The sequence below is a fragment of the Chironomus tepperi genome, unplaced genomic scaffold, assembly GCF_022539635.2.
Source record: "Chironomus tepperi strain 1889 unplaced genomic scaffold, CSIRO-AGI_Ctep_v1 contig_81, whole genome shotgun sequence".
In the NCBI taxonomy this organism is placed as follows: domain Eukaryota; kingdom Metazoa; phylum Arthropoda; class Insecta; order Diptera; family Chironomidae; genus Chironomus; species Chironomus tepperi.
In genome coordinates, this window is record NW_027226203.1 from 695,140 (window position 1) to 710,352 (window position 15,213).

Sequence of the window (15,213 nt, forward strand, 5' to 3'; positions counted from 1 at the left end):
AATCATTCTTTAAATTTCAACTAAAATACCAAATATAAATTTTTTTAATTTAATAAATAAAGTTTAAATTTTTTTAAAATTTTAAATTTCATTTTTTAAAAATTTTTAAATTTAAATTTTTTAAATTTCAATTTTTTAAAATTTTTAGAAATTTTTTAAAATTTTTAGATTTTAATTTTTAAAATTTTTAAATTTTTTTTTTAAATTTTAAAATTTCAATGCAAATAAATTTTATTAATTTATGAATATAAATTTCACTTTTTAAAACAAAATTTGAACTTTAAAACAAACAAAACCAAAATTTTTAACTTTTTTTAACTTTCCAAAAAATGAACTTATAAATTTGAACGCTAAACCCAAACTGACTCCCAAAAGTCACAAATTCCAGCACATTATCCTCTCCATCCCTCCTAATTCTCTTTCACACAAATCGAGCATCTCATAAGAAGTTAAGATTTATGGCAATTCGAAATAATCTTCTTTTCCCACTTAAAAATGTTCATTCTTATACTTTAGACAAAAAAATAAAAAACGAGGAGCATGAGAACAGCCATTAGATGAAGTAGAAAGAAATAATAAATGAATAAATGAGAAAAACTTATCGATTTAAAGTTTTAGTTTTTTAAGGGCTGGCGGTTATTTGAGTAGAGACTAAGAAGTTTTTAATAATCAACTTTTTATAGCCTTTTTTTTGTTCTTATGATAATTTTTTCTTAAGCACTTTAAGGAGTTTTGTGTCTCTTAGACTTGAAATAAATTTTGAAAATTATGTTTTTTGTTAAGTTATTTAAGTAAATGTGCAAGTAGATTGGGGGTAGGGGGAGGCTATGTGGTTTATAATCTTATTACAAAGCGTTACGACAGGGGGTGGGGATCCAAAAATATATTTCATGTCGTTACTTACTACATAACTCAAAAATCGACTTTTTTGATCCCTTCTTCCCTCCCTCCTCCCAACCCTCTCCGTAACAAAATCTCAACCGACCCATCCTTTGCAATATCGTTACTTAATAACTGAACGTCCATTAACAACAAATTTAAATTTCAAAATAACGATCTAAAAATAAGAAATTGTCTGCCTACGTCCCAGTTCTCAACCAATTAATATCCTCTTTTAAAAAGTATGAGACACCCTGACATTCGTCAAGGAAATCATCACCTTAATATTAATTTCAATTTTCTATTTAAATTATTCATATTAAAATGAGAATTATTTCTGACTCAATTTCAATTTAAATTATTTATCAAAGGCAAATCACCTGAATGGAATGAGAGTCAAGTGTTTTTTGTGTACGGTGAGTTTATTGATGACAGCATCAAAACAAGTTTATCATTAAAAAAGATCCTCCTGGTTTGATAACCTCAATTTCTGTTTTTAGTTCAGTAGTTTTAAGCAGTGATGGTCAACCATTTAGTTTTTCGTGGGACATATTGGTGATAACGGGTACGGTTTCGGTACGGTTCATGACATTTTTCTATAATTTGGCCTAGTTTGTCATGGCACACAGGTTTCCCACTACTGATTTAAAGTTTAATGTCAACAAGTTTTTAAAAAATTTTAAACTTAATAATTTAGTTGTGAATTTGAACCTAAAAATATTTGAACAGATGGAAGATCCACGCATCTTTTGTTGTTGTAGGCTTCATTGTCTTCTTAGTCATCTAAAACTGCATACCAGAGGTCTAAATAGTCGGCATTAGTCGACACGACATGACATTTTTCGATAATTTTAGCCTAGTGTGTCACGGCAAGCAGGTTGTCCACTACTGATTTAAAGTTTAATGTCAACAAGTTTTTAAAAATTGTTAACTTTAATAATTTAGTTGTGAATTTGAAACTAAAAATATTTGAACAGATGAATGAGCTACGCATCTTTTGTTGTTGTAGGCTTCATTATCTTCTTACTTCAAATTCTTCGTATAAATGATAAAAGTGCTAAGTAATTCTTAAAAGTTCAAAATATTTTTAAATTTTATTTTTTAGGAAAAACAATTTTTGTGAATTTTTAAAGTGAATACTTACTTCCTTTTTAAAAGAATTTGAAAAAATTAATAAAAAATTTAAAAAAATACCCAAAAAAAAATGTTCAAATTTTCAATATTTTTCCTCATTTCCCTCCCATTTCCATCACAATCCTTCTCAATTTATCACGATTCCTTCTCCTCATGGGCATCAAAATATCATGAAAATTTCCAAAATTCCACACAATCGCCATACATTGATGCTTATCAACACAACATAGATTTAATTAACGAACATAACTCAAAGGACGATGACTTTGAAGCTGCACTCAATCAATTTTCTTACTTATCAACTGAACAATTTGTTGATAACTTTTGTGGAACTATGCTGCCTAAGAAGCTGTTGTCTACTCATCCAGCATTATTGTCAGCACGTAAGCTTAATGATTATGATGAAGATAATCTTCCAGAATCAATAAGTTGGCAGAAATATGCATCACCAGTGAGAGATCAAGGAAGTGAATGTGGATCATGTTGGGCATTCTCGGTTATGCAGTTGATTGGTAAGTTTGAATCTTATTCCTTAGCTCCAAATGGAAGTGGAGCCATTATGACTTGACGCGCTTCTCAAACGCTTTTTATGTCTCCCTCAATTTAATAAGTAAACGACTAAGTCAGTGGCAATCAACATTTTGGTGTCGTGGCACACCTTGGTGATAAGCCTCAATCGAAGCCAGGCATCTCATGCAGTTCATGCCATTTCCGAAAACTATCGGCGACACTCTTATGCGCCACGGCTCACAGATTGTCCACCACTGGACTAAGTTGTAAATATTATCTTTCTAGAAACTCAAAATCGAATAAGAAGCTCAAAATGGAACAAAACTTTGGCACCACAGTATCTTGTTGACTGTCATAAGAAGAAGGATAAGTGCAGAGGTGAATGGCCAACAGATGCATTAAGTGAGTTGCAATATCTTCTGAAGGACACAAATGAAGAAGGCTCTGCCAAGGAATTCAAATGGCTGTCATATAGTGGTCCATCCTTATGGTGGTCCATTTGGTGTTAATAAGAAGAGGAGCGGATTCTCAAAAGCTCAATGTTGAAGCCTTCCTCATTTGTGTCGCTCTTGTCTATTAAGATGATCTGAATTTATGAAATAATCCACAAAAACCTTAAAAATTTCAATCATTTTTAGGATTTTTAAAAAAAAAATCTCGCAATCGAGCTCCAGAGGAAGAAGACTATCCATACACAGGTGAAGAAGACAGCTGTGAAAGCTATGGAGTCGAGAAAATTCCACTAAATATCAAAAATATCTATGAATACAGTCTAGATGCTGATGAAAATAAACTAAAGTATCATCTTGCAAATTATGGACCAATTATCATAACAATTAATGTTGATAAGAAATCGGGACTGTTCCAGCATTATAAAACTGGTGTGTTCTATGATGAGAGATGCAGAAAGTCTGATAATGACTGTAAAACTATCAACCATAGTGTTTTATTGCTGGGATATGGAGTTACTAACGATAAGAAGAGGAAACCTTACTTTTTGGTTCAGAATTCATGGGTAAGGTCACTAAATTCAAGACTCAGGCACTCTATAATAAGGTACAGAGCTTCATAGTTATTAAAAAGTATGGTAAAATACTTTTGAAGTGTCCGAGCCTTGTTTATTCATAAGAAATGGATCGTCTAATAAATGGCTTCTAATTTATTGTAGGGTACAAAGTGGGGAGAAGATGGATACATCCGAATGGCTATGGGCAAAGACAACAATTGTAATATTGCTTGTTATGCAATTTATGTGGATTATAGCTCATGATTAGCATTGACTGTGTAGTTTTGGCGACACCAGGCTCTATGTTTCTGTATTTTGGTGACATACGAATATTGGAGTTCCATATGACTGTTATTTATGTAAATTGTGCCAATAGATTATTAAGATTCGTTAGGGAACGTCTGGAAATTATGTAATACTCTAAACTCTTTTTCCTTCTTGATTCCGATACAAAATCATGAACCAAATGTTGTACACCTTAAGAAAATCACCCCAGGAGGTCACCCTTCCCCCTGCCTACTAACTTACTTACTTAGCTGGCCGTACAGATCAACTGAGATCCATGGACTCACTCAGATGATGCTTAAAGCTGGCTCTATCACTGACATCCTTCTGCCCCTCCTTCTGGTCGTACCATAATCTCCGAACGTTCCCTTATCTCAAATTACATCATATTCTCTATCAAACTGTTTAAAATTGCATCAAATTTATTTAATAAAATTCCATCAAATTCATCAAAAAACAATTTTTATTCCTTCCTAGTTTTTATGCTCCAATTTTTTGTTGTTGCTCCAACACAAAATTATTCTTAAATCAATTACCATTATTCACAGCAGCACGAGAAACAAAATTTTCCGTCATGCACTCTCAACGAAAAATCTTGCATGTTGCAGAAGGCATGCAAAGATCAGCAGAAAAAAAATTTTTTTTTTCGTTGTTTGCACATGAAAAATATCCATCATGCACTTCAGCTTACTTAATTTTTTTGGGATACAGTTATTTTTGGATGGGAAAGGGATGTGGATGGTGGTGGATTGTCTGATTGTCAGGATGGAAGTTGATAAGTGAAGTTGATTTCAATTATAAGGAAATTTAGATTAATATTCGATGGTTCAAAGCCCTGACTACATCTTAAGCACATTAAATATGATCGTAATTCAATGAGGAAATTTAGATTAAATACGCTTAACTGTCGACCGCGTGAAGGTTCAAAGCCTCTTCCTAGCTACATCTCAAGCACATGATACAGGTCTGTGCATAGAAAGACGTAAGGTGACCTCATAATGTTAGAATATTGTGTCCATTTTTGAGATTTTGGCTGTAAATGCAACTTGAATAACACAAGACGTAATTTTTCCTTTTACAAATAAGTGATAACTGATGGGCACAAAATCTGGCTATAATTTTTCCTTTACAAACAGCGTGACTAGAATATATAGTAATTTTTCCATTTTTGGATAGTGTCAGAATTTAAGCTATAAATTCTATAAGCACTAAGTCATGATTATTTCAAATATTCCACTTTTCTTCCACAGATTCAATGGATTCGAAAAATTCCATAGGATTTCCATAAATTAATCCGATTTAGCCATGGAAAAATCCATATAATCCATGGATTCCACGAATTAATCATAATTTTCAGCAATGACCTAATAATCTGAATATTACCATCAAAACTGCGCTTTAACCCTTCCAAAAACCTCTATGCTGAATCCTACATCACTACATCAAGTCCTCAACTATCTCACTGTAAAAAAAAATCTAGCAACAGCAGCAAGTGTTGATAAAAACAGCACAAAATACCTCTCTCACTTCCTCATTCTCCTACATATTTTTTTTTAATTTTATCTCAATCGCTTATGTTCGTGACTTGAAAAGATTACAACACAAACAATTCATGGAAGTGAGAAGGATTTCACTTCCATAATCCATCATTATTTCTACATTCATTTATTTTCTCTTCCTCTATTCCATATAAAACACATAGACACACGCTAGCTCAACTTGCTTGTGCAGACAAGCTTATCATCAAGCTTCTCCACTTTCTCATCTCCACTTCCTTTTTTTGCATGCATTCAATAGCAATAACAATAAAGGGGAAGAAAAATAACAGCAACAACAAAAGACGAATGAACGACGATGAGAAAATTTCATGTGGCATGGCTTGATGGAAAAAATAAATAAATAAGTAAAAAAAATACAGTATAAAGCATGCTATGAACTATTCATTATCACGATTCACGATAGTTAGTTCGTTAGTTTGTTTAGGTTTTTTTTGCCATCTCTCGTGCTTGCATGGTAATGGAAAAAAGACGAGAAAAAATATTATCAGAGTCATCAAGGAAGAAAGGAATGTGAGACAGGACAGCGGTTGTTATGGTTGGTTAGAGGAATTTTTTTTCAATGCTTGATTTATGGAATGTGTGAATGGGGAGAGAATTTTTTGGTTAATTTTTAATTAAGTCTGAGTTGTTGATTATGCATTTATCTGAGACAGACATTATGTGATCTAGAAGTGTCTCGACTGGGTTTGTAGCTTTATTTAATTTCAGTACAAGTTAATGTGCGAGAGCTAGAGTTCTCAACATCCCGAACTGTCAGAAGTTATCGAAAGATATAGCTGTCTACAGACGTTCTGTACATGCGGCAATAGCCTCACGTGTGTCCCAGCCAAGGTAGTAAGAAGTAAGTAAGAATTAATTTGCAATGAAAGGATTGAAGCAATCTCTAAAAGGTTATTGTGATGTAATCGAAATTGTAGCTGAATAATGTTTAGGATATGGATGTATTCAAGATAGAAGAGGTTTTGGGGGTCAAAACCCACTCGCTTGAAATATCAGTCAGTAAGTCATGTCCTTGCAAATTGTTAAAGCGAGGAGTACAAGGATCTACAATCCCGATTGGATACAATACGTTAAAACCAGTTTATGGCAAGTTAAGGTCCAGTTAATGACTAATTGTAACGTATTCTTGTCTTTTGTGGATGATAATAGTGCTTAGTAACCATTCAATACGAAAAATCACTGCGTTGGTATGATTTGTTGGACGATTTCCTTAAAGTCAGCTATAGAATTGTAAAATCCATGATAAATCCCACAAAATCTGTCTAGCATTGCTTGATTATGGTCTGAATGCTTACGAAAACCTTGATCAAGTATTTTCTACTGTCAGAACCCAATGGTCGATAGGTACACATGATATGGACCTTAGTTTTCTTCAAGTTTCCTCAACTATACTACATAACCTATAAAATTTGTCTAAAATACTTAAAATTTCTCTAGTTGGATATCTGATTCTCTAGGTGGCTATCTAAGGACCCAAATAATTGCAGTTTAACCCAACATTCAACTCACAAATCTCACAAACCTCAAACAACTCCAATGCCTAACTAATCACAACCCTACATCAAATTTGATTGACGTTTATAAAATTTCATCATTTTAACAAGCTAATCAAACACCCCTCCATAACTTATTCAGTCTAACAAACACTACATAAATCCAATAAAAAATCAACAGCACATGAAAGTTATGAAAATTATTCACAAAAAACCTTCTTCATGCTTTGCACTTCAATTAATAAGAATGAAAAATCTCATCCATAACGTGCATGAACGGAAAGAATTTGTTTCATACAACAAAAGAGAACTAAGAATGTGAGGTAGAAAAAAAAAGCAGCAGAAATTAATTAATTACATTCCATCTAGCCATATTTCTCCACCTTGTTCAATGCTTGAGTTAAACTAACATTTACAAATCACAAAACGGTCAGTAATCGATTGTGCGTTGCCAATGTTAACAAAGCATAAAACACCTAAGGTGAGAAAAATCTACCGTGATAATTTTTAGCTTGGGTTTTAGGGGTTGTTGGAGTTAGTAGTGCTGCATTTTGAATTGTATATGGAAGGTTGTTCTAAATAGGAAGGATCCTTGATTTCAATTGTTGTCAAGATTAAAGTTCAATTCAGAAGGGCGGCATTGTGGATTAAATGTCATTTTACAAACGTCATAGCATTGAAGATGCTCCCACTAGGACCTTGTGATGCTCTATCCTTAGTACTAAGGCAGTTCACTTGAAATACATCCTACTGATTGGTGTCTTAATCAAACAAAACATAAAGTCGACTCCAAATTTGTATAGAAATGTCAACTTCGAGATCTAAGCGCATTTGTCGCCCAAAAATGGATCAAAATCAGCCGTCACGGTGCAATTAGCTCAATTTCACTGCCTTTTCGTAAATACGGTGATGAAGCAGTGCCTTTGGGTATACGTTCAAGTGTTCGGGAAAATTAAGTCTATATACAACTCAATGATAGTATCACACTTGGAATTGACAAGTGGTAGCCAGTGACAGACGACGACTGAGGGAGGTTAAGGATCACACTTAATTTGTACGGCCAGCGAAGTAATTAAGTAAAGTTGACTTCGAGCTATGAGCGGTACAATGGAGCGGATTTCATTTTTCACCCAAAAATGGATCAAAATTAGCCATCATAATGTCATCAGATCAATTTCACGTCTTACTATTAATACGACAACGAAGTTTCGAGATTTAGGTGATAGGTTGTGCTATTCGGGGATATTAGCTCTATATTCAACTAAACATATTCTAATTCAATACATTAATTTCTACAATAATGCGCTTTAACTACTCACCTTCAATCCATCTTCCTACTACTGACTACCATTCATTTATTATTTCTTCCTCTATTTTTTTCTCTGTTTCCTTAAAACACCTACTTATATATATTTTTCCTAGCATTTGATTTATTTAATCAGAATATCATGGCATGGACGGATAGCGTGCTTAATATTTGAACTAGAAATTGAAATGAAATAATTCTTTATAAGTTAAATGAATAAATAAACTGAAATTTGTTGTGCTTGATGAGGTGATGGATGTGAAATGAATTGAATGAGTTTTGATAATAATAAAAAAAAAGTTTGCAAATTTTTAAAAGGATTTAGGGGGGATTTTTACTGGATGTCAGTTTATGGGTGATTTAGAGACGACACTGTATGCAACTACAAGTCATTTTACTATTATAAACTTTAATTTGCGATTTTTTTTAATGTCTGGCAAACTCGGAAGGCACAAGGCGGTAAAATATCAGAAAATGAAGTCCCTGTTCAGCTTGACTCTGATCCTCAAGATCCTGAGACTCAAGTTGGTCAGGGACTGTGTTTTCGACCATTTATAAGCCATGTGCTTAGCGGAACACCTCATTCAACCACAATTCTTAGCACCAACTCAAAACATCCCCAAACCAACTAATTCACATAAAATTTTCCTAGTTCAATGATTCAATAAGCTTTCAAGATGCTTATATCTCTTAATTATGACATTCAACATACCGCACACAAATCTTCAAATCGCATTAAACGCCTTCACAATAATTCACATCTTAATAAATGTCTCATTAAATTGCACTCAAAATATTTATCTATGCCACCACCAACAACAAACACCTAAAATCGTTCCAATGAACTTGTATTCATGATTCACACAGATTATTCACATCTCCATCTATTAGTCTTCAATTTTAGACGAATAAAAAATTATTTGTGAGATTCACGTGAAAGATAATATCGCTAATTAATCATCAAAATTGATGTATTTCAGAGTGACTGAGAGATTAATTTGAGAGGGATGTGCTGTTGTTTTTAGATGAAATGTAGATTTAGGTAAGTTTGTAGGTGCTGCCGTGATTTTCGTGTAGATCCTTGTCATATTGACAACATTCCATGCAATGATCGAGAGATTAGTGTCTGATGGGAATCGAAACCATGGACTTACAAATGAGTGATACAGATGTACGGCTTGAGGCCTAATTACTTAGCCAAAGAGGCTTTTACAAGCAAACAGCGTAATCTCATGAACAGAATAAGCTAACGAGCATGCTCATGTAGTATATTTAAGATGAACAAGCTCTTGAGAGTATGACCTTTGCTTGTTAGAGAAGCCTTACTCTAGTAATAGCAGATTCGCCTATATATGGCTCGATACCCCAGATTCGACTCTGCTCAGGCACCACAGAATGCTTTTTATTACGGTACGTAAGCCCTTTCTGTAACTGGAACGGTTGCAGGAATCGAACTCACGTCCTTAAATAAGAGGATAAATGACTTATGACCTGATGTCACTCAACCAAAAAGTCCTTTATCTGCCACTTTCCTAATAAACCTCAACTCCTAACTTGCTTTATACCTAACTTGCTGTCTCCCATCTTCTTCATAATCCCCAAAAGATGAATCGCCCATTAATTTTCCTTTTAAAAAAAAATGTCTCAATAGTTCAACGAATCGATACATCACAAAGTCATACGGTATACATCAAATTACATTAATTGAGACATTTAATTCTAAATAAATTTGAACAAATTGTTGCGATCAAAATGATTGATATGCTGAAGATTGGCAGCATCAACAGTTTTCGTGCTGCTTCTCCCCTCATACAGAAAATGTGGAACAAAAGTTTAATACGCTTGTGTGCATGCATGACTAAAGCATAATTTTTCAAGAATTTCGTAAAGTTTTGAGTTGGGTGGGGTGGATGTGGGGCTGAAAATCACGATCATATTTCTTCCACCTCATATGTGATGCTTAAGAACCCTCACATGGGAGCTATATTGAGGTATATTATTCATTTTTTTTTGTTCTACCCTCGACATGAGGAACTGATGGGGATTGTGGGGATGTTATGGGATATTTTGTAGAATTTTGGATGAAGTCTTGTTCTTGATAGCTCAAAGTAGTCAATTCTGACGTTACATTACATCCAATTGACCCCCTTCTTCACATGCTCCAATAAAGTAAGAAAAATTCTCCGTCTTCGTCTTGATTCTCCTTTCTAAATCAATTGTGTGTGAGCAATTTATCAAATTTATGAAAACACTTAATTTTTCACAATAAAAATTTTCTCTTTTGTTTTACTTTCTTGTAAGGAATTTTTTCAAGGAGAAATTGGATGTGAAGGGAAAAGAATTTTAGTCTTCTTACTAGCTCTTGAAGATTGGCAATGAAAGAGATTGTGGATTTAAATTTTCATGAATTATGGATTTGTAATTTTAAGATTTTTTAATTAATTAGTTTTTGAAATGCTTGTTTATTAATAACTTAAATTGTAGAATTTGTTTTTAAACTACTCAATTATTTTACTATTAAAACTAATTAAGGGGCAGTTTACTTATTACGTTACATAAAAAAAACCAATTTTTAGACACTTCCTCCTCACCTGGTTACAATTCATCGTTGATTTGCGTCATTTTGCTTTCTTATAACTTTGCTTAATTGCATTGCCCAGTGTATACCAATACAGTGTACCTAGCTATGATTGGTGTTTTGCGAATACAAAATTCGATTTGATGTGGACTAGAAAAAGTGAAAAATCACCCGATTTCGACTAGATTTTCCGTGGTATGCAGCCCGGGTAGTTAGAATCAAGGTTACAATTCATCAATAAAATGCAATTTTGTTTTACTTGAGCTGTTAAACAAGGTCCCCCACGCTATCTTTTACCCTGTTCAAGTGTGACCTTAAAAAATGAAGAAAGAATGTCAACTAAACGTGTCGACTGAGTACAAACTAGGTAACAGAGCCAGCAAAAGAGTCAGATGGAAAGCATTTTGTTGTAGCCTAAGTTCCACATAAGAGCATGGATACAGTAAGCAAGCAAGTAATTAAAGGACCCCATAAGAATCGTTAGGAAATCATGCAACGCTTAGGGGAAAGGGGGGTTTACAATTTGGATGAGGAATACAAATTTAGTCCTAACTGGCAAAGAGCTTTATTTACCATATTTGTATCATATCATGAAAGCACGATCTTTTGCTGTTAGGTTAGGTTAATGATTTCGTCACAAATCGTTACGATCATGAGAGTGGGCTCCAAAAATCTATTTTCACCTTTACGTAACTTCCAACTGCCTTCTTCATTTATTTGAACATATTATCTAATTAGCGTGAAAAGTTGTTGTTAAATTTAATGACATGTTAATAGGATTTAGCAATAAATTAATTAAAATCCCCTTGTAAATCGACTATTTCCGTTCACTATAAAATGTTTGCATAAAAATAACTCACTTGAACTTTTAAAACTCTCAACAAATAATTCCCAATTCCATGACAATAAACCACAATACTTTAATATTATTACACAAAGCATTTCCATTTTTCATCCTCCTTTATGGCCAAATTCATCATAATATTCATTCGAATATGTAAGCATAGATAAACATAGATACAATGTCGATGAGATTGAGGCATGATGTAGCATAATGTGTCATTCATTTTCACAGCACACAGTAAAAAAAAAAGTCCCCCATGATATTTGCCATTTGTCAATTTCTACGCTACCATCATTGGAATTGCTTTATACACATCATGTATCATAGATTATTGTGTGTGAAAAGTTATCGATATATTGTGATTTGTTGGGAGTTGGACATGTTGGGAGTTGGTTGTCTTGGATGGGATTCGTATGCAGGGGGTCAAACTTCTGAATTTTAGTTTTCATGCTGCATACTGCATATCATTGCTGCAACTTCAGATTGCTCCCCCCTTCTTGTAATAATTACCCCGAGTGGACAACTTGACATTATGTCCAGCTAATAACTAGATCAACGGTCGACTAATCACATATTTTATGGAACGTTCCTGAGAAAATGTCATTAGTTGACCGTAGGTCTAGGCTTTAACTAGAAATTATGTTAAACTGTCCACACGTATTTGGAACTAATTTCCAACAATATTTGAGGAAAACAGGCTAGATTTTGCCTTTAACTGCAAGGAAATGATCGAAATTTAGAGATTTTTTCTACCAAAAGGTCTGCTATTCACCAAAAACCACATCCTAATTAATATTTACCCCGAATAGATCATGTCGATTCAAATCCCGACACCAGGTCAGCGTGACCCTATCATGATGCTGAATGTATCGAATTTAAATCGAATAAGGTATCAACTCAGAGTCATGTCGACCTAGTGCAGTATTTATGATGGATTAACCGACTTAAGCTATTCGAGTGACCAAAATCATGTGAGAATCGATCATAAACAACTTTGAAGGCTACCAACGCAGTCAATGCACATCTTAGTCCAAAATTTATTGCTAACTTCACCCAAATCCCCTCCCAAAACATCCATCTTTTTACTCCAATTCCTAAAACCCCCCTAAAATATTCAATAATTAAATCCTCAATCATATGATTCACGTCACTCATCTGATGCCATTGAAACTCGCACATTGTTTTTTCACTGATAAAAACAAATTATTCACAAATCACACTGTGGGGATGGCCTACAAAATATCATCACAGATAAAATAATTTTACAGAAATTAATTTCAAACCATAAAATGCCTTAAAGGTTATGACTTTCACAAATCTCCGCATGTTTGTTTTTTGAATTTATAATCGTTATGAAATAGAACGACGCACTTTTGCCAAAACACAATCTAGTCAATCTGTATAAATATTTGGAAGTATTTTTTTTTGCTTCTGTGTCGAGAGCGCGAATGTAAAATAAATTTTCTGATGGCTGATGGTGGATTATTTTTATGATTTAGTGCTTAAAATGTAGAGTAATGTGGACATGTGAGGTTATAAATTTGCTTTTTTTTTCAGAAATTTGTGAGCTTGAGGTGGATTTTGCTATTTAATAGAATATGTTAAAGTCGGAATTTTTTGGGGCAGTTAAAGATAATGTCTTGGATAAAATCTAGGGCAAATGTGGATTTATGACTAGTACGTTTTTAAAATTTTGTTTGAAAATCTAGTTTTGAATCATTTAAATTGTTTTAAAAATTATAGTACTTATAAAAATCTAGTCCATTTTAGGATCTAGTATCTTTGAATTGTAAAAATCTAGTACTATTTTCGATTAACGCCTCATAATCTGGTACATTTTAAAATTCTAGTACTTCTGAGTGATCTAGTTGAATTGTGAAAATCTAGTCCTATTTTTGATTAACAAATCTATTTCATAATCTGGTACATTTCTTGCAAACTAGTACTATTCAAAATTTGAAAAGTCTAGAACTTATTAATAGCTAGTCCATTTTACAATCTAGTACCTTTTAATGAACTAGTTGAATTGTAAAAATCTAGTTGAATGGTGCAAATCTAGTACTTCTTTCAATTAGCCAATCCAACTTATAATCTAGTACATTTCTTATAATCTAGTATATTTTTTGTAATCTAGTGCATTTCTTGTAATCTAGTAATTTTCTTGTAATCTAGTACATTTCTTACAATCTAGAATCTTTCATGAATTAATTTGAAATTCGAGAAATTCTACGCAAATTTGAAGCAATTCTGGACAATTTTCATTGAAAAATGTACTTCATTTCCTTAAAATTAAGAACTACAACTCAAACCGTCACTAAAAGCATCCCAAAATCCCCTAACGCTCTCAAAAATCAACCATATCCACACTCATATTCAACAATCATCCTTAAAGCACCATGACCATGAAATATCAACTACTCAAAAAGTTAAATAAACGTGCACAAAACTGCACTCACATGTGCAATAAAAAAATCTAAAATATTCAAAACAATCATCATCATTGCAGAGTAAATGATAGAAAATAGTTGTATAGATAACATGCGCACTTTTGGTCACCCGAAGTCAGTTTGCATCGTGCTCACGTTATTTTAATAACAGAGACAATCAACATCAGTTACTCTAACAGTTTGTGTAATGAAATTTCATTCTCTTTTTCTAGTTTGAAAATGTTTTTTGATATCAGCATCATCGTGCATTCTCTCACTTTTAATGGTTTTGGATATATAGTACACGCTTATTCATTTAATCATGGACAATGGTGAGAGTGGAATAAATTTGGGAGTGAAAAAGGGGAGAAAATTATATTGTGGGGTAGGTGGACGGGAAGGAGTGTTTTTGGAGCAATATAGATTGTTGAAAATCTAGTACATTTTGTCAAAAATCTAGTAAATATTTGCCAAAAATCTAGTTAATTTTGTGAAAAATCTAGTACATTTTGGCAGAAATCTGGTACATTTTGTCAAAAAAAAATCTGTTTCATTTTGTCAAAAAATCCAGTACATTTTGTCAAAAGATCTAGTAAATTTTGCCGATAATCTAGTACATTTTGTCAGAGATCTAGTAAATTTTGTCAAGAATCTAACTTATTTTGACAAAAAATTTGGTATATTTTTTCAAAAATCTAGTACATTTTGTCAAATATTTAGTATATCTTTAGAAAATTAAGTAAATTTTGTAAAAATCTTGTACGTTTGTCCAAAAGCTGGTACATATTGTCAACTATCCAGTAAATTTTGCCAAAATCTAGTACTTTTTGTCAAAATTCTATGAAATTGTATCAAAAATCAAGGACTTTTTAGCGAAAATTTAGTAGATTTTGTCAAAAATCTTGTAAAATTTGTCAAAATTCTAGTACATTTTGGCAAAAATCTAGTACATTTTGGTGAAATTCTAGTACCTTTTAGCAAAAAATCAAGCAAAAAATGTCAAAAATCTAGTATGCTCCCAAATTCCATTACTTCTCATATAATATTGACTCAATCTTATTCATGTCATCCTTACTAACCCCAACATTTTCACGTCTCCTATAAAAGTCAAAAACTTCAACCACTTTTACTCGAATAGTTCATCCAACATGACACCACTTTATGCTGTTCAAAAAAACCAACAAATTTTTTTT

The 15,213-nt window shown here is 32.9% G+C and overlaps 1 protein-coding gene across 1 annotated transcript; it reads left to right on the forward strand.

Moving 5' to 3' along the window:
• Positions 1-2,070: 2,070 nt before the first annotated feature.
• Positions 2,071-4,274, forward strand: LOC139085704 (cathepsin K-like). Its single transcript, XM_070633832.1, has 4 exons — positions 2,071-2,525; positions 2,809-2,925; positions 3,162-3,538; positions 3,692-4,274. Exons 1-4 carry the CDS (start codon positions 2,084-2,086, stop codon positions 3,791-3,793), a joined length of 1,038 nt encoding a protein of 345 aa, XP_070489933.1. The 5' UTR covers positions 2,071-2,083; the 3' UTR covers positions 3,794-4,274.
• The last annotated feature ends 10,939 nt before the right edge of the window (positions 4,275-15,213 follow it).

Coding starts and splice junctions, on each gene's coding strand:
- LOC139085704 (XM_070633832.1), top strand. CDS start 2,084: ATGTTCAAATTTTCAATATTTTTCCTCATTTCCCTCCCATTTCCATCA. Junction 2,526..2,808: donor CTCGGTTATGCAGTTGATTG/GTAAGTTTGAAT, acceptor TTATCTTTCTAG/AAACTCAAAATCGAATAAGA. Junction 3,539..3,691: donor TTTTGGTTCAGAATTCATGG/GTAAGGTCACTA, acceptor AATTTATTGTAG/GGTACAAAGTGGGGAGAAGA.